The 27,351-nt window shown below is 57.5% G+C and overlaps 1 protein-coding gene and 1 long non-coding RNA gene across 11 annotated transcripts in view; one reads left to right on the plus strand and one right to left on the minus strand.

Annotated features, from left to right (window-relative positions):
• Nucleotides 1–1,261: 1,261 nt before the first annotated feature.
• Nucleotides 1,262–13,994, plus strand: LOC149521728 (uncharacterized). 3 transcript variants are annotated; one of them, XR_016347810.1, is made up of 4 exons: nucleotides 1,262–1,430; nucleotides 7,519–7,707; nucleotides 8,103–9,087; nucleotides 10,015–13,994. It is a non-coding gene; the product is annotated as an uncharacterized LOC149521728 (long non-coding RNA). The 3 variants fall into 3 exon arrangements; XR_016347811.1 differs by having other exon boundaries at nucleotides 8,103–8,783; nucleotides 8,899–13,994; XR_016347809.1 differs by having other exon boundaries at nucleotides 8,103–13,994.
• A 3,022-nt stretch (nucleotides 13,995–17,016) lies between these two features.
• The window catches only part of FBLIM1 (filamin binding LIM protein 1), a 79,415-nt gene continuing 69,080 nt past the window's right edge, over nucleotides 17,017–27,351 (minus strand). For 6 of the 8 annotated variants that reach the window (XM_089773179.1, XM_075906793.2, XM_089773180.1 and 3 more), the window contains 2 exons: nucleotides 26,459–26,576; nucleotides 17,017–17,514 (listed from right to left, as the gene is read on the minus strand). In XM_089773179.1, coding sequence (XP_089629305.1) covers nucleotides 17,401–17,514; nucleotides 26,459–26,576 — 232 coding nt within the window. In that variant the 3' untranslated portion in view covers nucleotides 17,017–17,400. The other 2 variants (XM_089773181.1, XM_089773184.1) reach the window with 2 other exon arrangements.

Here is a 27,351-nt window from a genome sequence, read left to right on the forward strand (position 1 = left end):
TTCAAGATGTGGGCGTACTAAAACTTTATATGGGGGCAGTAAGATATTCTTCATCTTATTTTCTATCTCTTTTTAATAATTCCTAGCATCCTGTTGGCTTTTTTGACTGCCGCTGCACACTGCATGGATGTTTTCAGCGAACTATCCACAATAACACCAAGATCTCTTTCCTGTTGAACAAAACTGCCCCTTGGGACTCTCCACTTGAAACTGACTGCCAGCCAGACATCGAGCCGTTGATTACCACCCGTTCCTTGAGGGTTCCGTCCATGATTTTTCCAGGAACTGAAGTGAAGTTGACAAGTCTGTAGTTCCCTGGATTGTCCTTCTTTCCTTTTTTAAAGATTTCCTGTTTCCAATCTTCCGGGAACACCTCCAATTGCCACAAGTTTTCAAAGATGGCTCTGCAATCACATCAGCCAACTCCCACATTAGATCCGGCCCCTTGGAGCTGTGTATGTCCAGCTTTTCTAAGTAGTTTGTAAGCTGTTCTTTCTCCACCATGGGCTGGCCACCTCCTTCCCATCCTGCAGTGCCTAGTGCAGCAGTCTGGGAGTGGACCTTGGCTATGAAGAAAGAGTCAGAAAAAGCATTGAGTACTTCAGCTTTTCCCACATCGTCTGTCACTAGGATACTGCCCTCATCCAGTAAGGGCCCCACCCCCTCTCTGATCACCCTCTTATTGCTAACATGCCTGTAGAGTCTGGGTGCTGCATCCCACCATACCTAGGAGGGGCTGGCGACCAGTTTGGAGTGATGGGACTGGCTGGTTGTGGAGCAGTGGGATGCCCAGCAGTGGTTGCACAACTTCAGCATGCGCAAGGCCACCTTCCTCATGCTCTGGGCCTGGATCACACCCGCCCTCCCTCTGGACACCCACCCGCAACCTGCCATCCCCATCCAGAAGCGCATCACTATCGTCTCTGGAAGCTGGTCACCCCAGACAGCTACCGGTCGGTGGCCAACCTGTGTGGGGTGGGAATTCCACTGTCAGGACCATTCTGATGCAGGTAAGGGGCTCGCAGGCTGCAGCCCCTGCCCAGGGCAGGGGAGGGGGACCCTCGGGTGACGGGGGGGTTATGGACTGTAGGGGGGGGAACAAGGCCTGGCCCTGGGGGCTGTTGCTGTCCCACCCTCACACAGCCCTGCTGCTGGGGGTGGAGCACATGCTTGTAGGCGGTGGCTGCTGGGGGGTGTGGGGGACGGGCACCTCCCAAGGGCTCACGTAACCCCTCGCTCATGCTCTTCTCTGTGTGTTTCTTTGTCTCCTTCTGCAGGTTGTCTGGGCCGTCAACTCTCTGCTGCTGCGCAGAGTTGTCCGGCTCCAAGATCTGGATGCAACTGCGGATTTGCTGCTCTGGAGGTCCCCAGCTGAGCGGGAGCACTTCCCATCCAGGCCCTAGAACGTCAAGTGGCCCAGTTCATCAACCGTAAGAGCTACTTCTCCATACTTGGGGGAGGGAAAGCTCAGTGGTTTGAGCGTTGGCCTGCTAAACCCAGGGTTGTGAGTTCAATCCTTGAGGAGGCCGTTTGGGGCAAAACTCTGCTAGGGACGGTACTTATTCCTACTGTCAAGGCAGGGGCTGGATTCAATGACCTCTCAAGGTCTCTTCCAGTTCTAGGAGATAGGCATCTCCATTCGTTACTTAGGGGACTGAACTCGATGACTTCTCAAAGTCCCTTCTAGTCCTAGTATTCTCTGATAGCCCTGGTGGACCACCGGGGACACTTTAGAGACATTTCTGGGGTGGTCGGCAGGGCACACGATGCTCGAGCATTCAAGAATTCCAGCCTGTGCACCAAGCTGGAGAGGGGCACCTTTTTCCTCTGCCGAGACTTTGCGGTGGGTGACCAGAACATGCCAGTGAGCATAGTGGGGGATGCGGAATGCCCACTCATGCCCTGGCTAATGAAGCCCTACTCTGGCCACCTGGATCCCACCTCAGCCGAGCCCGGCTGCAGGTGCATTGTGCCTTCGGGCATCTCAAGGGATGGTTCTGCTGCCTCCTCACTTTCCTGGACACCGGGGAGCGCAATATCCCCGAGGTAGTGGCAGCGTGTTGTGTGCTCCACAATATTGTGGCGTGTAAGGGGAGGCTCCCGGGTTGGTGGCAGAGGCTGGCCACAAGGGCCATGCATTTCAGCAGCCCTGGACTGCTTCCACCTGCCAGGCCCATCAGTTGGGGGGTGCACATCTGGGAGGCCCTGAGGGAGAGGTTCTCTGTAATTGTCCCCAGGGCCTCCCCAACAGGGGCTTCTGCCTTTCCGCTCTCTCCCTGCCCCCTCTCGCCCCCTCCCCTTGACCCTTCCCTGACCTCCCAATAAACACACCTGTTTGGTTTGAAAACAAAATGAGCCTTTTTTTTAATTCAAGATCAAGAGCAGGGGGGCAGGGGCATGGGGGATGGCTGAACTGGGAGGAGGGATCAGGACTGGGAGGATTAGTGGGGCGGGCTGCTCTGCCACCTTGAGTGCAGGGATGTGTTCATGGATGGGTGGATTTAGGGACCTGAATGGGTTGGGCAGGAGGGGCATCTACAGCTGGGTCAGGGTTGGCAGGGGGGCAAGAGGAGGGGCCATGGCGATTGGGAAGGGAGGAGCAGACGCATGGCATGGGGAGGGAGGAGAAGCGTAGCAAGGTGGGCCGCTGAATGGGTGAGGGCCATAGGAGGGTGAAAGGCAGGAGCAGCGGCACCAGGCGGGTGGCCCCCCCATGTGGGACAGGATGTTGCAATGCATCATTATCTCAGTCCATGCACGTGCCCACCATTCTAGGGCGGCACTGAAGCTGTGCGACAGGGTGGCATGAATCTGATGTGTTGCTGCAGGAGCTCCTCCCCAGGCCTGGCCCGTTTGCGGCTCCCCCGAACTCTGGCAGGTGGCTGCGGCGGTGCTGTGGCTGGTCCCTCCAGCCCGGCTGTGAACACTGAAAAGGGAGAACGGTCAGTCCTCCCTGCACACACATTCCCTGAGGCCGTGCCCTCCTGTGTGAGCTGCGACCGCACCAGTCCACGGTCTGCAGGAAGGGGATGTCCTGGGTGCAAGGCCATGTGTGGCCGGCACAGCACACCCTGCGTTACAAGGGCCCTGATGGAGCCTGAGGCCCATGCTGCCCTCCCCTTCCCAGACACACACCATGGCCAGGCAGGCAAAGGAAGTGTCCGGCCACAGTGGAGCCCCTCATGGGCGGCAGAGGAGCTGTGAGCAGCCTGCCCCTCCCTGGGAGGTGCACACACAGCTGCGGCTCTCTGAGGGTACGTCTACACTACAGCGCTAATTCGAACTAACTTAGTTCAAATTAGTTAATTCAAACTAAGCTAGTTCGAATTAGCGCATCTAGAACTAAAAACTAGTTCGAATTAGCGTTTTGCTAATTCGAACTAGCGTGTCCACACTGATTGGACGCAGGGGGGCATTTAAGGGCAGCTGAAACCGGTTCTGGCAGGGCATCAGGTCAGTAGTTGCTTTGTGTGGCTGCTGTCTGAGGCTATCTGAGGCTCGTGCTTAAAGGGACACCCCTGGACAGCCGGTTCTCAGCTTTTCCTGCTTCCTTGCCAACCTCGCCGAGGGACAGCAAAGCGTTGGTCTCTGTGCCCGTCTGTGTCGGTGCTTCCCTTCGGGGGGGCTGCCACAGGTGGCAACATGGAGCCACAGCTCGCCCTGCACCTTCTGGTGCACTTTCTGGACTTGCTGCTGCAAGCCTGCCACCAATGGCTCGAGGCTGCCTGGCACCTCCTGGTGCACATCAGCCCCCTGCCTCTCCGCCTGGCCACCCTGGGGGCCGTGGAGGAGCCGCGGCGGCGGCCCGGCACCAGCGTGCCCCGCCGCATCTGGCGTCTGGACACCAGCACCGACTGGTGGGACCGCATCGTCCTGGAGCACTGGGAGGACCGACAGTGGACCCAGAACTTCAGGATGAGGAGGGACACCCGATGGACATCCACCATCCCCCTCCAGAAGCGGGTGGCCATCGCCCTCTGGAAGCTCTCCACGCCGGACAGCTACCGATCCGTCGGGAACCAGTTCGGCGTGGGGAGATCCACCGTCGGAGCGGTGCTCATGCAGGTATGGCATTCGTCGGCCACTGAGCCGGGGGGGGAGGGGGGCTGCAAGGAAGGGATGGGCCACCCCAGGGACAAAGGGGGGGCGGGAGGAGGCGAAAGTGCCCCGCACCGGAGGGGTTGGTCTGTCCCGGCCGTACTACACGCCGCCAGGGGGTTTGCTTCCGGGAGTGGGGCGCGGGGCACTGCCAGGGCACGAACGCTCCCAGCCACCCGGGCGCCCCACTGATTGGCGCTTTGCTGTTTCTCTCTCCGCAGGTGGTCAAGGCCATCAACCGGGTGCTGCTCCGCAGGGTGGTCCGCCTCCCCGACCAGGACGCCGTCATACGGGGGTTCGGCGCCCTCGGCTTCCCCAACTGCGGGGGGGCCATCGACGGGACGCACATCCCCATCCGTGCCCCGGAACACCAGGCGTCCCGGTACGTCAACCGCAAGGGGTACTTCTCCGTCATCCTGCAGGCCGTGTGTGACCACCGGAGCCAGTTCACGGACATTAATGTGGGCTGGTCCGGCAAAGCACACGACGCCTGGGTGTACCGCAACTCCTCCGTGTGCCAGCGGCTGCAGGCCGGGACCTTCTTCCCCGACCGCCACATCAGGGTCGGGGACGTGGACATGCAGCCGTGGTGATGAAGCCCTACACGGGGCACCTCAATCCCTCCCGCCAGGCCTTCAATGCCAGGCTGACCAGGGCCCGCATCGTGCTGGAGGGGGCCTTCGGGCGACTGAAAGTCCGCTTTCGATGCCTCCTCACCCGTCTGGACCTGGCCGAGCACAACATCCCTCCCGTGGTGGCAGCATGTTGTGTGCTCCACAATTTGTGTGAGCGAAAGGGGGAGGCTTTCCTGCCAGCCTGGATGGCTGAGGCTGACCGCATGGCTGGACACTACGGTCAGCCCTGCACCGCCGCCATCCGGGAAGCCCAGCGGGGGGCTGTCCGGATCCGGGAAGCCCTGCAGGAGAGCTTCCAGGTGGAGGAGGAGGGAGGACCTCTCCCTTGCATGCCCCACTGGGGCCTTCTTCCACCCTACCCCCCTTCCCTTTCCCCTCCCTACCTACTGTAAAATAAAGACACCTGTTTTTCAACCAAAAACGTCTGTTTATTTCACATAACTGGGGTGGGGGAAGGGAGGAATGAGGGTGGGAGACGGGAGGGGGAAACCTGGGATGAGGGAGCTGGAAGGGGAGGGAAGGGAGAAAGGGAAAGGAAAGCTCAGGGGTGGGAGTCCGGCTGCCTCTCCCGTCTCGCCACACTGCGGGTCTGGGGGCGTCGGTGGGAAATGGTTGTGGAGGGGGGGGCAGGAGGGACGGGAGGTGTGGAGGAAGCAGGAGCAGGAGGGGGAGCAGGGGGAGCAGCAGGAGGAGCAGGGGAAGCAGGAGCAGGAGGAAATGGGAAGCGGTCGAGCAGGCTCTGGAGGTGGCCTCGCAGGGCACGGCCCTGCTCCTCCAGGGCCTCCAGACTCCTCCGGCGCAGCCTCAGGTCCTCCTGGACCCAGTGGTCCTGGGTGCGGAGCTGGTGATCCAGGAACCGGAGGTGCTGCCTCTGGTACTCCTCCTCATTCCTGGCTCTCCTGCTTGCCCGCTGCGCATTGGTGGCAGGGACCAGAGCTTGCCCATCGCTGGGGCTTTGTCCCAGGCGGGCGCCACGTAGCTCAGCCAGGGCGCAAGGCAGCCCGAAGGGGCAGAGCAGGATGAGTGGCCAAGGGGAGCTGACGCCGTTCGGTCTCCACTGTCCGTCTGCCCCAACTCTGCGATTCCTGGCCAGGCTCTGCCCATCTGCTTGGCTTGCACGGTGTCTGGGCAGTCAGTGAATGGCCCCCACCGGGGGGAGCCCTTGCCCCAAGATTTGGCTTCACTTCGTGGGGAGGGAGGGGTAAACAGGCAGGATGAGCACCCCTCTGCCGACCCAGCACGGCCTCTCCAGAGCCCGGCCAATCTGTCCAGGGTTGTCACAGCCCTTCGGCTTCCTTTCCCAGCTCCAGGATGTGTGTGGTGGGCAGGTCCCCCCAAGCTGGTAGAGACGAGGTGGGAAGGTGGGAGGGGCGGAGGTTAAATGAGATGCGCTGGGAAGCCGCATCCCAAACAAAAACTCACCTGTGGGCTGTCCCTTGCCAGGCTTGCCAGGGGCTGCTGGATCAGCTCGTGCCAGGTCCCCACTGTGGCTCTGCAGTTTAGATGTAGCACGAGCCGAGCTGCCTGCCCACCGGTGCAGAGCCGCAGTGGGGGTAGCCCCCCCATGACTACACCATTAGCTGATTACTCATTTCTTAACGTCCCTAGTTTTGGGAGGGAGGGGCCAGGGTGCCAGAGGCAGGCTCTGGCTGAGACCTTACCTGGGTGGCTCCCAGCCAGCAGCCCAGCAGGTTCCTTAACCAGGGTTCCTGCCTGCCACGCCCCTGTGCCGCTCCGCGACTGCAAACACTGTGAGCCTGGGACATGAGGGGGAAGGGGCACCTCACCTGCTGCCTGGCCTGCCAACAGGCCGTTGCTATTGGCTGGAAACGGCCAATGGGACTTATGGGGGCGGGAGCAGCATGAGAAGCATCTGCCCCCTCCCTCGGGCTCTCAGCATTCACAGAAGCACATGGCCCCACAGCAGCCGGCTTCACTGAGTTCCAAGGGGGCGGGGCAGGCAGAGCGGCTCTCTCGGGACGGATCCAGCAGCTTTTTGCCGAGCCCTGTTTGATACATTCGATACCGCTGGACAGCTGCAGGTCTGAGCTCTGCTTGTGCCGCCCCGGCACGGCGCCTGCTCCCGGCTCAGACCCGGGCGTTCACCAGGGGTTTCCCTTCAGTTCCCTGCCCAGAGGCGCTCACCTCCCCAGGGCAGTGGCAGGGCCTAGTGGGGGGCCCAAATCTGGCCTGGTAGCAGCTCCGTCTGCCTCTGCTGCCTCCACCGCCTGTGAACCCTTGCTCCGAATGCTGCGCACATTTGGAGTGGCAGAATGGGGAGCGGGGACCTGAGATGGGAGGGCTGAAATCCTAGCCCTGCTGACCCCCCAGCCTTCTGTGAGGCCCACACCCCTCCCCCGCGTGTAGGCCCATATTATTGAAGAGGAATCTACTGAACCCAGCCCCTGTGGCTGCCAGCTTTTAAAGAATCAATGCAAAAAAAATCAAACAGCAAAGAAATGAGTCCATAAGAATCAACTGCAAAGAGAGGGCTTTTCAATAAAAGTCCCCTCTGCAATCAAAGCTGTGTAAACCCCTGTCGGTTCTCTTGATTGTGCATCAAAACTGGGTTGTTGAATGGCTTCTTGCTTTTTTTGTACGGTTCCAGTCTGGGAACAGAGGAAGCGCACAATAAAAGCGGCAGCTTAAAAATAGTTTGGAGTATTTTTAACATTCAGCTTCAGTTCACTGCTAATTAAAGAATCAATTTCTCTTCCAGTTTATGTCATCACAGTTCAAACAGCCCTTCCCCCTCCTAAAGAAACCCCCTTTGCCTTTTTTCTAGGAAGTTACAAGGAATGCAAGTAGCCAAATAAACACCCAATGAATACAAAGAGAAAGCCACACCCAGGCTCCCAGCTTAGCCCATGGTTACAGCTGTGAGTGCTGATGCGTTTATCTTTGTGGAGCAGATGGTGGAGACTTGCTCCGAAGGGATGTAGTCCAGTGTTCTACCCGATGACTCAAGAGGAAGGTAGGGATGTAAAAAAACTGTACTCGTGTGACTGCTAAAAGCCTAGTGTGTACACAGTTCACCGTTTGTGGAGGAAGCAGGCTCCAGGTGTGCTCCCTAGGGGCTCTGCAGAAGGCTTATACGGCAGAGCCTATAAACTGGCTCCCAGAATGCACCAGTTCCTAGCTTCCAGGCTTGCTTCCAGGGAGCTGGCTTCCAGCTTGAGCTACAGGCTGGGAGCCAGCTGGGAGCCGGTGTGCCCTGGGATCCAGTGTACATGCCAGCTCCCAGCTGCTGGGAAGGTGCAGGAGCTTTTTTTTTTTTTTTTTGTGACCATACAGAGACTCTTTGCCACTTCTAAAGATATGATTTCCTCATTGTTAGTCTGCGACTGTTGAGAAAGATGTCCTTAACAGGTTATCTGAAGCAACCATCACGGCAGATGACCAAGTGCTGGAGAATGTCAACCGCTTCCCTTATCTTGGAAGCTATCTGCCCAGCAATGCTGGCATGACGATGAAATCCGCCAGTGCCGGCATAGCTTCTGGAGGTTTACGGAGGCAAGTCTTCGCTGACCATGACATCAAAACACAGACCAAGATTGACATCTACAATGTAGTCATCCCAATGCTGCTGTATGGAACAGAAGTCTGGACTCCCTATAGACGACAAATATGTCTGGAGAAATTCCACCAAAGATACCTGAGGAGAATATTGGGCATCACGTGGCAGGACAGACGGACCAACATTAGTGTCCTCACAGTGGCTCATTCCTGCAGCATTGAGGTAATAATCACCCACAGGCAGCTACGACGGTCTGGTCACGTGGCCAGGATGCCTAACACACATTTGTCTGAACAGATTTTTTGTGCTCAGCTGAGGACTGGGACGAGATCTCATGGTGGGCAGAGGACACACTACTGGGATGTTCTTAAGAACACCATGGGAAAGTGCAGCATGAACACTGACACTTGGGAGAGGCAGGTGAAGGATCTAGTAACCTGGAATTAAGCCAATTCTGGCAAGGAACCCTCGCTGGCAGTGCCCAGCACTTTGAGGTCAAGTGACGTCTCCATGAAGAAGATCAGAGAGACGATGTAAGGACTGTGGCCGGGCCTGTATTGGCGCCGCTGGAGATAGAGACCGCATGTGCAGCCATTGCCAGAGAGTGTTCCTTGCCAGAATTGGCTTAATTTCTCATCTTCCCAATAGGCGTCCAAAGAGGAATTCTTACTCACTTCAAGGGATCCCAGAGAAAGAGAGAGCATGCTGCCTCTTCTGAGGTGAGCCAGTCAGACACCAGGCCTGCAGGTGAACAATTTGGAAGTGTGGATGATGTATGCGTCAGAAGATGAGGAAGCAACAGGAGTCGTCATGCTTTTCTTGTGGACAGCTGCATTGGTAAGGACACCATGTCTGCCTGGGCCAACAAGGAACAATTAGAATTGCTGTGGCCTTCTCCTGCTCCGCTCTGGCCATTTATCTAGTACATGGTTGTCTGGTTGTCTGTAAAGATCTGGACTGTTTTGTTATGGATGAGATGCAGGAAGTTGTGGCAGGCATAGATCACTGCTCTGGGCTCTAATATATTTATGTGCAGGCTGGGCTCCTCCAGGGACCATTGATCCTGCACCATGAATGTGCCCTCCAACCGAGGGGAGACACGTCAGTCGCGCTAGTATGGATGGTGGTTGTTTGTGGAAGGGTACTCCACTGGGTCTGTCCACCAAGCCCAGGATTGTTTCACCTTGAGAGGGACTGAGATGGTTGTGTTGCTGCTGTGGCATTGCAGCTTGTAAACTGTCCTTAGCCACAGCTGCATAGGTCTCAGATGCTGCCATGTGGCCCAGAAGTTGGAGGCACGTCCATGCAGTGACTTGTGGACTGTCTTGAGCTATTCCCACTAGTTCGTCTATTGTCTGAAATCTTCGTTGAGGGAGAGAGGCTACTGCCACTGTGCAGTCCAAGTGAGCTCCTAGGAACTCGAGTGCTTGAGCCGGTTGAAGTTTGCATTTTTGTAAGTTTATCTGTAGTCCTAGGCTCTGGCATGTTAACATAGTCAGGGTGACTGTAGCCTTTGTTTTCTTATGTGTTTGTGCTCCTGGCAGGCAATCGTTGAGGTACAGGAATATTGTGACTTTCCACCTGTGGAGATGTGCAGCCACAATGGCATATACTTTGGAAAATACCCTTGGAGCCGTGGAAAGTCCAAAGGGGAGCACTGTATATTGAATCGAAGGGCTTTTGTGTGTGCCAGGTGGAGGGACACATGAACGTAGGCATTCTGGAGGTTGAGGGTCACTAACCAATCTCCTTTTCCTACGGCAGGGGTTATTGAACCGTTGTGGCTGTGCGTACGGGCTGAGCTTTCTTCAATCAAGACTCAGCCTCCACCCTCCTGTTTTCGTCACTGAGAGGCAGTTGTGAGAGTAGAACCCCTTGACCTTGTGACGTTGCAGCACGGGGCCGGTCGCTCCCACCTGGAGCAAGTGATTTAGCTCCTGGATGAGGTTGATCTCATGAGATGGGATAGAAAGGTGATGGCTGTGGACTATGGGATGTGTGTCTGGCTATCTTAGAAGTAGTTGGGTTATCGAGCCCTCGACCTGAACTTCAGGAGATTTGCTTGGAAATTGACGGTTGGGAGGTCGGGGTTGATCAGTGGCCATCTGGCCTCATAGGGCCTCTGTGGATGGTTAAAAGGCATTGGCCTGTACCTTGTGGTAGGGAAATGAATGCCTAACATCTTCAGTGTGGCACACAAGTCTTTAAGCATGTGCAGGGAAGCATCGGTGGTGTCCACAGAGAGGTGAGACCCCCCTGGAATGGAAGATCCTCCACTGTACCTCATGGGGAACCCTAGACACGTGGAGCCAGGTGGCTCGCCTCATCACCCCGGCCGTGGTGCAGGATGCAGAATCAGAGGCATCCAGGGCTGTTTGCGGAGCGATGTGAGCTATGAAGGCACCCTCATTTATGTTGGCCCTGAATTACTCCTTAGTGCCCGGAGGCTCTCAATAAATTGTGACAAATGTTCAGCAATGTGGCGTGTATATTTTGCTAGAAGGGCAGTATAGTTTGCACTCTCAGCTGCCAGGATGCAGAGGCGTAGGCCTTTCTGCCCATTAGGTATAAGGAGAGGTCCTGGCAGCATTTTGCTTTCCTCCCTGGTTAACCACATCAGCTGCCAACGAGTTCAGAGCAGGGTGGGAGAACAGAAAATCCTCCCCTCGAGGTGCCACGTAGTACTTCCTGTCTGATTGTGACGGACCCCACCCCATGCTTGTTGAGATGGACTCATGGCCATGAATATACATATCTGAAAAGTGTTTTGCGCAAATTATTTCGTGTAACCCATCGATCGTCATGTCACAAGCCACTGGTCCTCTTTATCTTACTCTGTTGTATGTATCATTTGTGTTTGTAAAATTAGACACATTCACACGTGTGAATGAACGACATGGAGGGTGTTACCCGCAACTGTTAAATTCTCTCTTTTGTCCTTCAGTCTGAGCAGTGGTTGGTAGGGAGACGCCTCAATCCTGTAACAAAAAGAATAGGAGAGGAGAGGCCGGCGTCTTTTGGCTGGGCTGCACCTGAAGGAAGGGGCTGGAGACCCCCAAGTTGGGGGGCGAGAGCCCTGGTTTGGAGGGGCAGCTGGTTTTAGGGTGAGTTTGATTAAGTTTGCACTGAGGTTTCAGCGTAGAATTTGCCAGACGGTTTTGTAACCTACTTTGCCTGTTCTCACGTATTACCACTTAAATCCTACTGCTTCCATGTAATCAAACCATTTTTATTTCTATCAAACCCAGTGTAAATAATTGTTACCTGGGGCGGAGGGGGGAGGAGCAACCAGTGTGCACATCCCCCGTCATTGTTACAGGGGCTCACCTAATTCTTTGGGGTCTGATCCCATCTGGGGAGCTCTCTCAGGAGGCTGGGCCCTGAACTGCTCTCTCCTTGGACCTGTGCTGCTTCTCGCTCGGGGGCAGGGACCTCAGCCCGGGGCCTTGGCTGGGGGAGACCAGGGAGCTGGCCCAGCAGGACCGGGCGGTGAGGAGCCCCAGAGAGCAGGAAGGCGAGTGGCAGTGGCCGTGCCAGCACCCCAGGAGGCCCCCCGAGGGGTCGGCTGTGACCACCTCCGTCACACTGATCTTTTACAAACCAGTGGGGTAGTGGCAGGTGTCTGCCAGATGGCTGGGCCACTGGGCTGGGGCCATTGGCAATGCCAATTTTGCTGAGGGGAGGAAGCATGTAGGATGCTCATTAATTTGTGTTGACCAAAGAAACTTCCAGCACATCTGCCACCCTCTTATACAGGTTCTGACATGACTTGAAGTCGTCTCCTGATGTGGGTGGAGGATGCGCGAGAGGAACTGGGGAGTTTTGCGGTTCAAAGGGGGATGCACACAGCGGGGCACTCAGTGCCAGGATGTTACTGGTTTAATGTGACAAGGGGGAGCGAGTTTGTTGTTTCAGAGAAGAGCCCAGAACTGGAGCCCCAGCGTCTGGTGCCCTGGTGAGAGGACACAGCCAGTTCTGGCCAGACGACAGACCAGTGGCTGCAGAGGGGAGACCCCAGCAACTGGCCCAGCTGGTCCCAGTGAGGGGAGAACATTGGACGGAGGAGAGAAGAGGCGGAGAAGAGAGGTTTTAATATGGGTTTAAACTAATCCCCCTCAGATTCACACCTTCTGTTAATTTGGATTAACTTTCACGAGTGCCCTGAGGAAGAGAAGCCCTACATTTCATCAGTGGCAAACAATAACACAGCAGGGGAGCAGCGTAAGCATATGCAATTGTTCTCAATGACCGGAGATCTCCCCTGCCACGAATGCACGGAGAACAGACTCTCCAGGGCCATTTTGCTCAGGGAGTGGTCCACTGCCCATCAAAGCAGCTTCACTGCGCAGCATCCCAGGGATCAGCACTCCACGCTCCCGAGTGCGTTTCTCTTGTCTGGTCGATGAGGACGGGAGAGGCGGAACCAGCGAAGGGTCCGCCTTAGAATGCTGGATTCTCTTGGCAGCACACCCAGTGCAGAGAGCCTGGTCTTCTGGCTTCTCATTTAGCCTGAAGTCCAAAGCCAAGGGGCACCTGTGGGAATGAGCCATGGCTCTGTAATAGGCTATGCACAGCACTGTAAGAGGCTCTCTCTTTTAAATGCCTGCTTAAGTAGCCCGTAGTGCCGCTGCTTAAAACCCAACCCCTGGAAGGAGAAGGGAGGCTGGTGGAGTTGAGTAGCCAATGCACAAGCTACTTGCCTTTGGTGGCATAACGCAGGACACTGCAGATAATTTCCCAGCATGAAAATGTCCCCAGAGATGGCCCACGTCCCATGGCACTCGTATAACGTGTTACGTGTCGCAGCACTCGCTGGCACTCATCCCCCACTCCTCTCATCAGTAGAACTCAAATTACTTTACCCAGATCAGTCTCGTTAGTCTGTCACGTTACTGATTTTTAGGGAAGCAGTCAGATCATTGCTGCACCCATGGGGGGGCGGGGGGTTGGCCCCAGAAGTGGCACAAAGGGGGCCATGTGAGGTGTCAAAAAGAAGCTTATTTTCTTCTGGTTCTCTATATGCTATTCATGTGATTGTAGAATGTCTGTGTGTGAAGTTATAAGCATGTACTTTGTATGAGTACTAAATATTTCTCTATATGTGGTTGAGTAATGGGCCAGGAACGTTTGCCTATGGACATGCTAATGAGCAAGTCTTCAGGGAACAATGGATCTCTGGAGGCCAAAGACACACCTGGCCACTGGCCATGTGACTCTAGCCAGCACAGAAGAAACCTGGAAGGAGGGATAAATATGCCATGTGGCCGACTCCATCTTGGTCTCCAGATCTGCTCCTGACCCCAGATGCGGCCTCACCGGGATTCATGAGCTGGGAAGAACTGTGAACCCATCCTGGCATAGGATGTGCACCAAGGACTTTTAAGCCAGCAGCTATAACATCTCTGCTGCGAGCCTGCATTGAGAACTGGGAGATTCGATGCATGTAACGTATGATCCTTTAGCAACCTCACTCGCATGCTTTTCTTTCTTGTAATAATAAACCTTTAGTTTGTAGATTCTAAAGGATTGGCTCAGAGTGATTTGTGGGTAAGGTCCAGAGGGTAAATTGACCTGGGATCTGTGGATGGTTTCTTGGAACCGGACAGAACTTGATTGGGGAAGGTGAGATTGGGCTTTAAGACCCCTCCCCTGTGTATGAGATCTGGAGCCATCTGGGGCACAGATATTGCTGGGGTATCGGAGGGGTTTTGCTCGTGAGGCTTCAGGCAGGCAGCTGATGCGCTCTGTGGGACTGGTTTGCGGTCTGTTTGGGAAGGTCTCCAGTCTGTAAGGAGCCCCGAATTTGAGCAATTCTCCCTGAGTGGACGCCCTCAGCTGTGCCCAGACCCAGCCCGTCACATAGCCCCATTTCACAGATGGGGAAACTGAGGAGCAAGAGGCACAGTCACTCAGTAGGCCAGTGACACAATTCAAACTTGAATCCAGCTCTCCTGAAGCCCAGACCTGTGTGCTACCCACTAGGCCACACGCCCTTCAGATTTAAAAGGGCCTTTATGGACTAAGGGGGCTGCTTTGACTACAATTTGAGAATGGATTTTTGGTTTAAATAAGGACACAAATAAACGCCTCCCCTCAGAGAGCGTCCCCATTCCAACAAGCCAGAAACTTTATCTCCAGCCATTCAAACAGTGGCAGCCCATCAACTGTTCTTTGCAGTTGGGATGTTGTTTCTGGCATTTCCTGGTGCTGGCCGGAAAGGCATGTGACAAACGAGCTAGAATCCAGTGTCTTGGCTTTGCCTCATATTTGCCATCTCCTTAAACAAACCACAGTGCTGAATTATTTTCACTCCCAACCCCCAGGCTGTGTCACGCTGTGCAGAGATGGAGCTGCACATCAGTAATGCCAGGAGTCGGTTCCAGAACCACGGCGGGTTCTTCCAGCATGGATCTGCAGAGCTATAGCTGATGCTGTCGCTGTCATTGCAGCATTTCAGAAGACATTCGAGGCCTTCGTTCCCGCAAGTTAAGACCTGAAGGATCAGGGCCCTGGTTGCCCCTGCTACACTGCCATTTTCAGAATGCACTAGGGATGTAAAACTGTCGTCCAGTGTTTCCCAATTTTATCTCCCCACAGAACCCTTTTAAACTCGAAAGAATGGCGAGGACCCGCTAATACAGTGGTGCACCAGCTGGGCCTAGGATAGCCAGGGGAAAAAAAGGAAAAGGACCAGGGCCAAGCAGGCTTCTGGATCAAAGCACCACGAGACCCCAGCAGAGAGCTGCCTGCGCACCACTGCCCTAATAACAGTCTGGAATAGGGAGCTGAAAAAGTAGAGCACAAAGAAGTAAGGCTAATAACGCCTGGAGGGAGAGTAGAGGAGGGGATCGGGGCACCGTGTCAGGCCAGGAGAGAGGGTACAACAGAGGGGGCAGCAGAGCCTGAGCGCACCATGGGGGGGGCAGCAGAGCCCGAGCGCACCATGGGGGGGGCAGCAGAGCCCGAGCGCACCATGGGGGGGGCAGCAGAGCCCGACCGCACCATGGGGGGGGGGGCAGAGCCCGAGCGCACCATGGGGGGGGCAGCAGAGCCCGACCACACCATGGGGGGGGCAGCAGAGCCCGAGCGCACCATGGGGGGGGCAGCAGAGCCCGACCACACCATGGGGGGGGCAGCAGAGCCCAAGCGCACCATGGGGGGGGCAGCAGAGCCCAAGCGCACCATGGGGGGGGCAGCAGAGCCCGAGCGCACCATGGGGGGGGCAGCAGAGCCCGAGCGCACCATGGGGGGGGGGGGGCAGCAGAGCCCGAGCGCACCATAGGGGGGGCAGCAGAGCCCGAGCGCACCATGGGGGGGGCAGCAGAGCCCGAGCGCACCATGGGGGGGACCAGAGCCCGAGCGCACCATGGGGGGGGGACAGCAGAGCCCGAGCGCACCATGGGGGGGGGACAGCAGAGCTCAAGTGCACCATGGGGGGGGCAGCAGAGCCCGAACGCACCATGGGGGGGGCAGCAGAGCCCGAGCGCACCATGGGGGGGCAGCAGAGCCCGAGCGCACCATGGGGGGGGCAGCAGAGCCCGAGCGCACCATGGGGGGGGGGGGACAGCAGAGCCCGAGCGCACCATGGGGGGGGGCAGCAGAGCCCGAGCGCACCATGGGGGGGGCAGCAGAGCCCGAGCGCACCATGGGGGGGGGGCAGCAGAGCCCGAGCGCACCATGGGGGGGGGCAGCAGAGCCCGAGCGCACCATGGGGGGGGGCAGCAGAGCCCGAGCGCACCATGGGGGGGGGCAGCAGAGCCCGAGCGCACCATGGGGGGGGGCAGCAGAGCCCGAGCGCACCATGGGGGGGGCAGCAGAGCCCGAGCGCACCATGGGGGGGGGCAGCAGAGCCCGAGCGCACCATGGGGGGGGCAGCAGTTTAAAGATGCTGAGGCCCGGGAGTGGCTACTCGGCCCCTCGGCCCCGGCCACTCCCTCCCCTGCCCCCTCCCAGCCGCAGCGGCCACTGTAAAAGCTGCTGCCTGCACAGGAGGAGGCGGGGGCCCGTGGGCCAGGGGCCGACCTGCGGGGTGGGGAGGGGCCCGCGCCGTGCGCTGGGGTGGGGCAGTCGCAGTGGGTGGTGGAGTGGCCGGAGCCGCACGCCCTGCTGGCAAAGCTCCAATGGGAGCTGCCGATGGGCTCTGCAGGGGGTGGGGGAGTCGAATTTTTTGGGGGTTCTGTGGAGCGTCATTTGGGAAACACTTGGCTACTCGCACCCCCCCGCACTGTGCCTGTGTCGCGGGGGGGCGGGGGGCAGAAGCACAGTGGTGCCCTGCTCTCTGCCGCCCGGCTCTCACTGCTTTTCAAAGGCAGAGGTGCAGCGCGAGACCCAGCACACGCCGGGGCCCAGACCTACCCGGTCGCAGCTCTGCACTTCAGTCCTGCACGTGGCCCCTTCGCGACTCCCTGTGTACGTGATACAACGGGAATCGGGACCCGATTAGTCATTTCCTCAGCACTTAACCCCTGGACTGCACAGTGCTCTGGTGCGGAAGCTTCCTTGGCCCACTGCAGAGTCAGAATTCACAGCACTAGTCCCGGTGCAGGGAGCAGATCGTGGACCTGGCTGTGCGGTAAACGTTCCTGGGTAGAAGACTTGCAAAAACTCACGCACCTCTTAGCCCCATTTTGAGGGCGCGTTGGCCTTCCACCGAAGGGTGGTCTACACACACTGTGCACCCCTTCCCCTGCCGCACCGTGCTCTCCCCCGCCCCTCTGATATTCAATGAGAGACTCCTAGGCAGCAAAACTTACAGCAGCAGGCAAGTTCTTTACACACTCAAGAGGCAGTTTAATCAATCTCACTTTTTCCATCAGCAGCTGCTGGCTTGGGGGGTTGTTCCTCAGCCCTATACTGAGCCATTTGAGGGCAGAGGAAGCCGGCTGGCACAGCCTTGGGAGATAAAGCAGAGCCAGTCTGGAGGAAAGAGGAAGACCATTCTGCTGCCGCCTCTCAGGGCTGGTTGCAATGATTAGGAAACATCCATGGCAGGACTTCAGAGCTACTCAGCTCGTCCTACCATCAGAGACTCAGTCAGGGCAGCCGGTGGGCCGTTAATAAATGCAGAGGAGAACACTGACACGCTGGCGTCTAGAGCTTTGGCTCATCCCAGCCATGCGACCGCAGCCACAGGAAGCCTGCCTGGCCACATCAGCAGAACGATTCATTCTTCTGTTTGATGTGACAGGACTTGCAGAAGATGCGGCTCTCCAAGGGGTAGCAGCCATTCTCCGCCGGCTCGGGGGACAGGAGAACCCCGCAGGTCTGTGGGGCGGGAAGCATGTCAATCAAACAAAGCCTAAACTCAGTCGTTTCTAAACCCTCCAAGTCTCACAGGAGGTGATGTGTGGCCTAAACCAGCCGCACACGGCTTTGGTTTTGTCACCCTGGGAGCCAGCCCCATTGCATCCAGACGTGCACACTCAGTGCTCCTCTCCAGCTCTAGTAGCTCTTCCATCCCCCGCATTTCTCAGGTTCACCACCCCACTGCATCGTACTCATGACACCTAGACTGTCAGGCCAATGAGGTTCTGGCTGGATAAGAGGATCTAGGCACACGAGACAGGCAGGGAGGCCACACATGACAGCAATTCCCACATCGCACTTTGTGAGGTGGCAACAGATGGTCATGGTGCTGGTCCTGAAACATCTCCACCAGGGCATGCTCCACGCACCCAGCCGGGGCCACGCTCCACGCACCCAGCCGGGGCCACGCTCCACGCACCCAGCTGGGCACCCGCCCCTCTGGGGGCCACACTCCACAGACCCCGCTGGGCACCCGCCACCTCTGGGGCCCTCTGGGGATTTAAAAATGGCGGCGCCCGGCAAGAAGCAAATGAAGCCTGGGATATTTAAATCCCGGGCTTCATTTGCAACTTCGATTGCCTACATTAGCCACCCTAGTTCGAACTAGTGTGGCAGTGCAGACAGACCCTCAGATATTGAAGCCTTCAAATAGTTTGAAGACGCCAAGATGCAGAGAATCCTCCAGCTGTGATCAGTGCCCCATGCTCCAGAGGAAGGCGAAAAACCTCCAGGGTCTCCGCCATATTTGGGGTCGGGAAGGAATTTTCCTCCAGGGTAGATTGGCGATCAGCTAAACCCTGAGCATGTGGGTGAGACTCACCAGCCAGACACCCAGGAAGTTCCCTGTAGCGACTCCTGTCATCCCTCCACTGGCCTATCCCCACTGATAGTGAATGGTCAGTTAGTGCCCGTTGATTCAGTGCCTAGTTACGAGGGCAGAGTGCAGCGTGGCCTGTGGATTCCCTCTGGTTTTCTCAACTCCAAGTCAAACAGAGGTTGGGGCGGCGGGGGGGGGGGGGGGGGGGAGTGTTTTACCTTAGGGAGGGGGTTTCCCAAGTGATCTCTTTCCTGATTTTCTTGGAATTCCTTGGGTGGTGGCAGCGGATTTCCCAAAATCTGGGTATTAGGATTTTTGGGGGAAGTTCTTGTATGAGGAGTATAGAGATCCTAATTCGAACTACCTACTCCCTGCTGCATGTAACCGCGGGCATGGAGTTCGGACTAAGGGGGATTTAAAAATGGCGGCTCCCGGGAAGATGCAAATGAAGCCCAGGACATTTAAATCCCGGGCTTCATTTGCAACTCCAGTTGCCCTCATTTGCCTACCTAGCTCGAACTAACGAGCTAGTGTAGACGTACCCTCAGGGAGTTTGGGTCCAGAGGGCTCAGGGCTAGGGCAGAGACTTGGGGCACAGGAGAGGGTTCATGGATGGGGCAGGTGTTCAGAGCTGGCTCCAGCTGGGCACTGCTGACCCTAGGTGACTTCTGTGTGGTGGAGCAGAGGGGCTAAGGCAGGCTCGCCCTGCCCTGGCCCTGCACCACTCCCCAAAGCAGCCCGAAAACTCTCTCCAGCCCCATCCTTGGCTAACCTTGTGAGGAGGGCTTTAAACTAGGTTTGTCGGGGGCAGGTGAGCAAAGCCCACAGGTAAGTGCTGAATGTGCGGTACTGGGAGATGGGTTGGAAATGGGGGGGACTACGGCCTATAATGGCAAGGAGAAAGGAGGGTCAGGGCACAACAGGGAGGCAAGATCAAATCAGTATCTTAGATGCCTATATACAAATGCGAGAAGTATGGGTAATAAGCAGGAAGAACTGGAATTGCTAACCAATAAATACAACTATGATATCATTGGTATTACAGAAACCTGGTGGGATGGGACACATGATTGGAATGTTGGTATGGAAGGGTACGGCTTGCTCAGGAAGGACAGACAGGGAAAAAAGGGAGGAGGGGTTGCCTTGTATATTAAAAATGTACACACTTGGACTGAAGTGGAGATGAATGTAGGAGATAGCTGTGTAGAGAGTCTCTGGGTTAAGCTAAAAGGGGTAAAAAACGAGGGTGATATCATGCTAGGAGTCTACTACAGGCCACCTAGCCAGGTGGAAGAGGTGGATGAGGCCTTTTTTAAACAATTAACAAAACTATCCAAAGCCCAAGATTTGGTGGTGATGGGGGACTTCAACTATCCAGACATATGTTGGGAAACTAACACAGCGAGGCACAGGCTATCCAATAAGTTTCTGGACTGCATTGGAGACAACTTTCTGTTTCAGAAGGTTGAAAAAGCTACCAGAGGAGAAGCTGTTCTGGATTTGGTTTTAACAAATAGGGAGGAACTAGTTGAGAACTTGAAAGTGGAAGACAGTATAGGGGACAGTGATCACGAAATAATAGAGTTCATGATCTTAAGGAAAGGTAGAAGGGAGACCAGCACAATTGAGGTAATGGATTTCAGGAAGGCAGATTTTGATAAGCTCAGAGAACTTGTAGGTAAGGTCCCATGGGAAGCAAGACTGAAGGGAAAAACAACTGAGGAGAGTTGGAAGTATTTCAAAGGGACGTTGTTAAGGGCCCCAAAGCAAACAATTCCGCTGTGTGGGAAAGATAGAAAATATGGCAAAAGACCAGCTTGGCTTAACAAGGAGATCTTGCACAATCTCAAAATAAAAAAGGAGTCTCATAAAAAATGGAAACTAGGACAAATAACAAAGGATGAATATAGGCAAGCAACACGGGAATGCAGGGGCAAGATTAGAAAGGCAAAGGCACAAAATGAGATCAAACTAGCTACAGGCATAAAGGGAAACAAGAAGACCTTTTATAAATACATTAAAAGCAAGAGGAAGACCAAGGACAGGGTAGGCCCACTGCTTAGTGAGGAGGGAGAAGCAGTAACAGGAAACTTGGAAATGGCGGAGATGCTCAATGACTTCTTTGTTTCGGTCTTCACCGAGAAGTCTGGAGGTGTGCCTAACGTAGTGAATACAAGCAGAGAGAGGGTAGGTTTAGAAGATAGGATACACAAAGAACAAGTTAAAAATCACTTAGGAAAGTTAGATGTCAGCAAGTCACCAGGTCCTGATGAAATGCATCCCAGGATACTCAAGGAGCTGATAGAGGAGGTATCTGAGCCTTTAGCTATGATCTTTGAAAAATCATGGCAGACAGGGGAGATTCCAGAAGACTGGAAAAGGGCAAATATTGTGCCCATCTATAAAAAGGGGAATAAGAACAACCCAGGAAACTATAGACCGGTCAGTTTAACGTCTGTCCCAGGGAAGATAATGGAGCAGGTAATTAAGGAAATCATATGCAAACACTTGGAAGGTAATAAAGTGATAGGGAATAGCCAGCATGGGTTTGTGAAGAACAAGTCATGCCAAACTAATCTGATAGCTTTCTTTGATAAGATAACGAGCCTTGTGGATAAGGGAGAAGCGGTGGATGTCATATACCTAGACTTTAGTAAGGCATTTGATACGGTCTCGCATGATATTCTTATTGATAAACTAGGCAAATATAACTTAGATAGGGCCACGATAAGGTGGGTGCATAATTGGCTGGATAACCGTAGTCAGAGAGTGGTTGTTAACGGTTCTAAATCCTGCTGGAAAGGGATAACAAGTGGAGTTCCTCAAGGGTCTGTTTTGGGACCCGTACTGTTCAATATCTTCATCAATGATGTAGATATTGGGATAGAGAGTACGCTTATTAAGTTTGCAGATGATACCAAACTGGGTGGGGTTGCGACTTCTTTGGAGGATAGGGACATAATTCAGAATGACCTTAGCAAGTTAGAGAAATGGTCGGAGGTAAACAGGATGAGGTTTAATAAAGAGAAATGCAAAGTGCTCCACTTAGGAAGGAACAATCAGTTCCATACATACAAGATGGGAAGCGACTGTCTAGGAAGGAGCATGGCGGAAAGGGATCTAGGGGTCATAGTGGACCACAAGTTGAATATGAGTCAACAGTGTGATGCTGTTGCAAAAAAAGCAAATATGATTCTAGGTTGTATCAACAGGTGTGTTGTAAGCAAAACTCGTGAAGTCATTCTGCCGCTCTACTCTGCACTAGTTAGGCCTCAGCTGGAGTACTGTGTCCAGTTCTGGGCGCCACATTTCAAGAAAGATGTGGAGAAATTGGAAAGGGTACAGAGAAGAGCGACAAGAATGATTAAAGGTTTAGAGAACATGACCTATGAAGCCAGGCTTCATGAACTGGGCTTGTTTAGTTTGGAAAAAAGAAGATTAAGGGGGGACATGATAGCGGCTTTCAAATATCTAAAAGGGTGTCACAAGGAGGAAGGAGAAAATTTGTTCCTCTTGGTTTCTGAGGACAGGACAAGGAGTAATGGGCTTAAAGTGCAGCAGGGGAGGTTTAGATTGGACATTAGGAAAAAATTCCTAACTGTCAGGGTGGTCAAATATTGGAATAAATTGCCAAGGGAGGTGGTGGAATCTCCCTCTCTGGAGATATTTAAGAACAGGTTAGATAGACATCTGTCAGGGATGGTGTAGACGGAGCTTGATCCTGCCTTGAGGGCGGGGGGCTGGACTCGATGACCTCTCGAGGTCCCTTCCAGTCCTATGATTCTATGATTCTATGATTCTATCCCTGTTTTGTCCCCCACCCCATTCTGTGGAGCTAGGATACAGGGTGGGAGAGGGGGCACCCTGACATCAACGCCCCCTCCTCTCCCTTCCCTGCCCTGCACAGCAAGCAGCTGGCTCCTGGGATATGGGGTGAAGGCAGCTCCAAGGCAAAGGGCAGGAGATGCAGCAGTGGGGGGCACTTGACAGCATCTTGGCCAAACCGGTCGGGATCCCGTCAGAGGCTCCGAGATCCACCAGGAGATCCCGGTCGACGGGCTGGGGACCGCTGGGCTAAAGGAGTCGCAGAGCTTAAGCTGTCAGGAGCAAACCCTGAAACAAAGAGCAGTGGCAGGTGCTCAGCTGCTCTCGGGACAAAGCTGCAGCGCCAGGGGAGCCGCACCCTGCAGCGCCAGGGGAGCCCCACCCTGCAGCGCCAGGAGAGCCCCACCCTGCAGCGCCAGGAGAGCCCCACCCTGCAGCGCCACGGGAGCCCCACCCTGCAGCGCCAGGAGAGCCCCACCCTGCAGAGCCAGGGGAGCCCCACCCTGCAGAGCCAGGGGAGCCCCACCCTGCAGCGCCAGGGGAGCCCCACCCTGCAGCGCCAGGGGAGCCGCACCCTGCAGCGCCAGGAGAGCCGCACCCTGCAGCGCCAGGGGAGCCCCACCCTGCAGCGCCAGGAGAGCCGCACCCTGCAGCGCCAGGGGAGCCCCACCCTGCAGCGCCAGAGGAGCCCCACCCTGCAGCGCCAGGAGAGCCCCACCCTGCAGCGCCAGGAGAGCCCCACCCTGCAGCGCCAGGGGAGCCGCACCCTGCAGCGCCAGGAGAGCCCCACCCTGCAGCGCCAGGGGAGCCCCACCCTGCAGCGCCAGGAGAGCCGCACCCTGCAGCGCCAGGGGAGCCCCACCCTGCAGCGCCAGGAGAGCCGCACCCTGCAGCGCCAGGGGAGCCGCACCCTGCAGCGCCAGAGGAGCCCCACCCTGCAGCGCCAGGAGAGCCCCACCCTGCAGCGCCAGAGGAGCCCCACCCTGCAGCGCCAGGAGAGCCCCACCCTGCAGCGCCAGGGGAGCCGCACCCTGCAGCGCCAGGAGAGCCCCACCCTGCAGCGCCAGAGGAGCCCCACCCTGCAGCGCCAGGAGAGCCCCACCCTGCAGCGCCAGGGGAGCCCCACCCTGCAGCGCCAGGGGAGCCGCACCCTGCAGCGCCAGAGGAGCCCCACCCTGCAGCGCCAGGAGAGCCCCACCCTGCAGCGCCAGGGGAGCCCCACCCTGCAGCGCCAGGAGAGCCCCACCCTGCAGCGCCAGGGGAGCCGCACCCTGCAGCGCCAGGGGAGCCCCACCCTGCAGCGCCAGGGGAGCCCCACCCTGCAGCGCCAGGAGAGCCGCACCCTGCAGCGCCAGAGGAGCCCCACCCTGCAGCGCCAGAGGAGCCCCACCCTGCAGCGCCAGGAGAGCCCCACCCTGCAGCGCCACGGGAGCCCCACCCTGCAGCGCCAGGGGAGCCGCACCCTGCAGCGCCAGGGGAGCCCCACCCTGCAGCGCCAGGGGAGCCCCACCCTGCAGCGCCAGGAGAGCCCCACCCTGCAGCGCCAGGGGAGCCGCACCCTGCAGCGCCAGAGGAGCCCCACCCTGCAGCGCCAGGAGAGCCCCACCCTGCAGCGCCAGGGGAGCCGCACCCTGCAGCGCCAGGAGAGCCCCACCCTGCAGCGCCAGGGGAGCCGCACCCTGCAGCGCCAGGGGAGCCGCACCCTGCAGCGCCAGGAGAGCCGCACCCTGCAGCGCCAGGGGAGCCCCACCCTGCAGCGCCAGGAGAGCCCCACCCTGCAGCGCCAGGAGAGCCCCACCCTGCAGCGCCAGGGGAGCCGCACCCTGCAGCGCCAGGAGAGCCCCACCCTGCAGCGCCAGGGGAGCCCCACCCTGCAGCGCCAGGGGAGCCGCACCCTGCAGCGCCAGGGGAGCCCCACCCTGCAGAGCCAGGGGAGCCGCACCCTGCAGCGCCAGGAGAGCCCCACCCTGCAGCGCCAGGGGAGCCCCACCCTGCAGCGCCAGAGAAGCCCCACCCTGCAGCGCCAGAGGAGCCCCACCCTGCAGCGCCAGGGGAGCCCCACCCTGCAGAGCCAGGGGAGCCGCACCCTGCAGCGCCAGGAGAGCCGCACCCTGCAGCGCCAGGAGAGCCGCACCCTGCAGCGCCAGGGGAGCCCCACCCTGCAGCGCCAGGAGAGCCGCACCCTGCAGCGCCAGGGGAGCCCCACCCTGCAGCGCCAGGAGAGCCCCACCCTGCAGCGCCAGGAGAGCCCCACCCTGCAGAGCCAGGGGAGCCGCACCCTGCAGCGCCAGAGGAGCCCCACCCTGCAGCGCCAGGAGAGCCCCACCCTGCAGCGCCACGGGAGCCCCACCCTGCAGCGCCAGGGGAGCCGCACCCTGCAGCGCCAGAGGAGCCCCACCCTGCAGCGCCAGGAGAGCCCCACCCTGCAGCGCCAGGGGAGCCCCACCCTGCAGCGCCAGGGGAGCCCCACCCTGCAGCGCCAGGAGAGCCGCACCCTGCAGCGCCAGGGGAGCCGCACCCTGCAGCGCCAGGAGAGCCGCACCCTGCAGCGCCAGGGGAGCCGCACCCTGCAGCGCCAGGAGAGCCGCACCCTGCAGCGCCAGGGGAGCCCCACCCTGCAGCGCCAGGAGAGCCGCACCCTGCAGCGCCAGGGGAGCCCCACCTTGCAGCGCCAGGGGAGCCCCACCCTGCAGAGCCAGGGGAGCCCCACCCTGCAGCGCCAGGGGAGCCGCACCCTGCAGCGCCACGGGAGCCCCACCCTGCAGCGCCAGGGGAGCCCCACCTTGCAGCGCCAGGGGAGCCCCACCCTGCAGCGCCAGGGGAGCCCCACCTTGCAGCGCCAGGGGAGCCCCACCCTGCAGCGCCAGGAGGCTGCATGAGGACTGCAGCAGAGAGGAATGAAAATATTCTAGAGCCTTTTTATACCGGGGACTGGCATACCCGTTCACAACCTTGTGGTGGACTGGCAACATTTGCATATTCATTATGCAAATAACAATTGTGCAAATAAAACATTTAGGGTCTGTCTACACTACAAAGTTAATTCGAACTAAGAGCCATTAGTTCGAATTAACTTTGCTAGGCGCTGCACATGCAAACCGCTAGTTCGAACTTAATTGGAACTAGCGGAGCGCTTAATTCGAACTAGGTAAACCTCATTCCACGAGGACTAACGCCTCGTTCGAATTAAGTGGTTCGAATTAAGGGCTGTGTAGCCACTTAATTCGAACTACTGGGAGGCTAGCCCTCCCCAGCTTGCCCTGGTGGCCACTCTGGCCAACACCAGGGAAACTCTTCTGCCCCCCTCCCAGCCCCGGAGCCCTTAAAGGGGCACGGTCTGGCTACAGTGCCCGTGCCAGGTGCAAGCCAACCAGCACCCAGCCAGCAGACCCTGCACCTGGCACGGCATGAGCCAGCCACCCACTACCACCCAGCCCTCCGCCTCTTCCCGGGACCAGGCTGGCGGCTCCCAGGAGCCTGCCCGGGGCCGCAAGAGGCGGGCACCCACCTGGCCTAGTGCGGAGATCAGGGACCTCATCGAGGTTTGGGGGGAAGCCTCCAACGTCCACGATCTCCGCACTAGGCACAGGAAAGTGGCCATCTAGGGCAGGAGAGCTGCCAGCCTGGCCACCCAGAAGCAGGTTTGCATGAAAATCAAGGGGCTCCAGTGAGACCCCCGACCCTGAGCCCTGGGTCAGAACAAAGGTCCATCTAGCCCAGTAGCCTGTCTGCCGACAGCGGCCAACACTAGGTACCCTGGAGGGGATGGACCAAAGACAATGACCAAGCCATTTGTCTCGTGCCATCCCTCTCCAGCCTTCCAAAACAGAGGGCAGGGACACCATTTCTACCCCCTGGCCTGTCGGAGCTGGAACCAAGGCCACGGTGAGGCTGCCCCAGTAGGGCCGTGGCTCCGGCTCCAGCCCTAGCCCTGCCTGCCGCCCCACTCTCCCTGCTGCTGCCCGGTGAAGTGGGCGAAGGGAATTCCCTCCTAGGGAACCCAGCTGGCGGGGCTAATCAAAAGCGGGGGTGTGGCCGGGCAATGTGCCACGGCCCAGCAGGCAGGGGTTCGTGGCCCGCCACGGGTCCACAGGCCGGTGGTTGGGAATTGCTGTTCACCTGCACGGGTTGGTCCAAGGAAGTGCCGGGTTGTGAGCCGCCTGCTCAGGTCCCAAATAGCCCAGGGAGTGAACCTGTTTGCTTGGGGCTGCCTCCAGCAGCAAGATGCATTAACCCCGGCAGCCTGCCAGCAGGACCCACCTCGCACCGATAGCAGGTCTCGTGGAAGTGTCGCCCCAGACATTCGATCCTGTAGGCGTCTTGCCCGCCCTGTGGGACGATGGGGGTCTTGCAGGCACCGCAGACAGAGGCGTACTTCCTGGGGACACAAACAGCCACCCTCTCATGCCTCAGCACTTGCAGACCGATTACGAGCAATTCCCACCACGATTCGCAGCTAGCTCCATGTCGCTTCATGCTGCTGCCACTGCAGGAATCGGGAGCAGCAGCCTTTTCAGTCTCGGCTCAGGCTGAGATGGACTGCACTGAGCTGGGTGCCAGGCCAAGCTCCCCCGGGAATCAGCTGTGGCCCTGTCTCTGCTCCCCTTTATGCTGACTTTCCAGGGGTGTTGCTCCATTCATGACAATGGCTTCGCTCCTAATTTATAGCAGCACGAAGGAGAGAAGAATCAGACCATGTCTGCTTAGGAATCCCGCCCGATGGGACAGACAAGGTGACTAGCGGGGCCACTGAACTAAAGGGGAAACTGAGAAAAAATATCAAGTCCTGCCCCCAGGAAACAAAGCGGAGGGCACGCTGCAAACCTTCCCTCCAGTAGGGGGCCGGTACCCATCCTGGTGGCATCTCTGGCCCCTTTGTAAGGGGCGTGTAAAATTCTACCCCTTTGGCCAGGGGAAACACGACTCCCTGAGATACACACCAGGGGGGACGGAATTGAGATACAAAGGGGGGGGGAATTGGGTGTATTACATCTGCTAGCTCAGCATCCAGGCCTGCTCCCACTGATTTCAGTAGCAGGAAGAGCAGAGCCGAAGGCTGCACCTGTGATGGGAAACAGCCCTGCTAAGGCCGCAGGAGGACTGGGGGAGCGCAGACTGCTTGCTGATGTGCATGACACTTCCCTTTGTAACAG

Source organism: Pelodiscus sinensis, chromosome 24 (assembly GCF_052426305.1).
Source record: "Pelodiscus sinensis isolate ZL-2025 chromosome 24, ASM5242630v1, whole genome shotgun sequence".
NCBI lineage: Eukaryota > Metazoa > Chordata > Testudines > Trionychidae > Pelodiscus > Pelodiscus sinensis.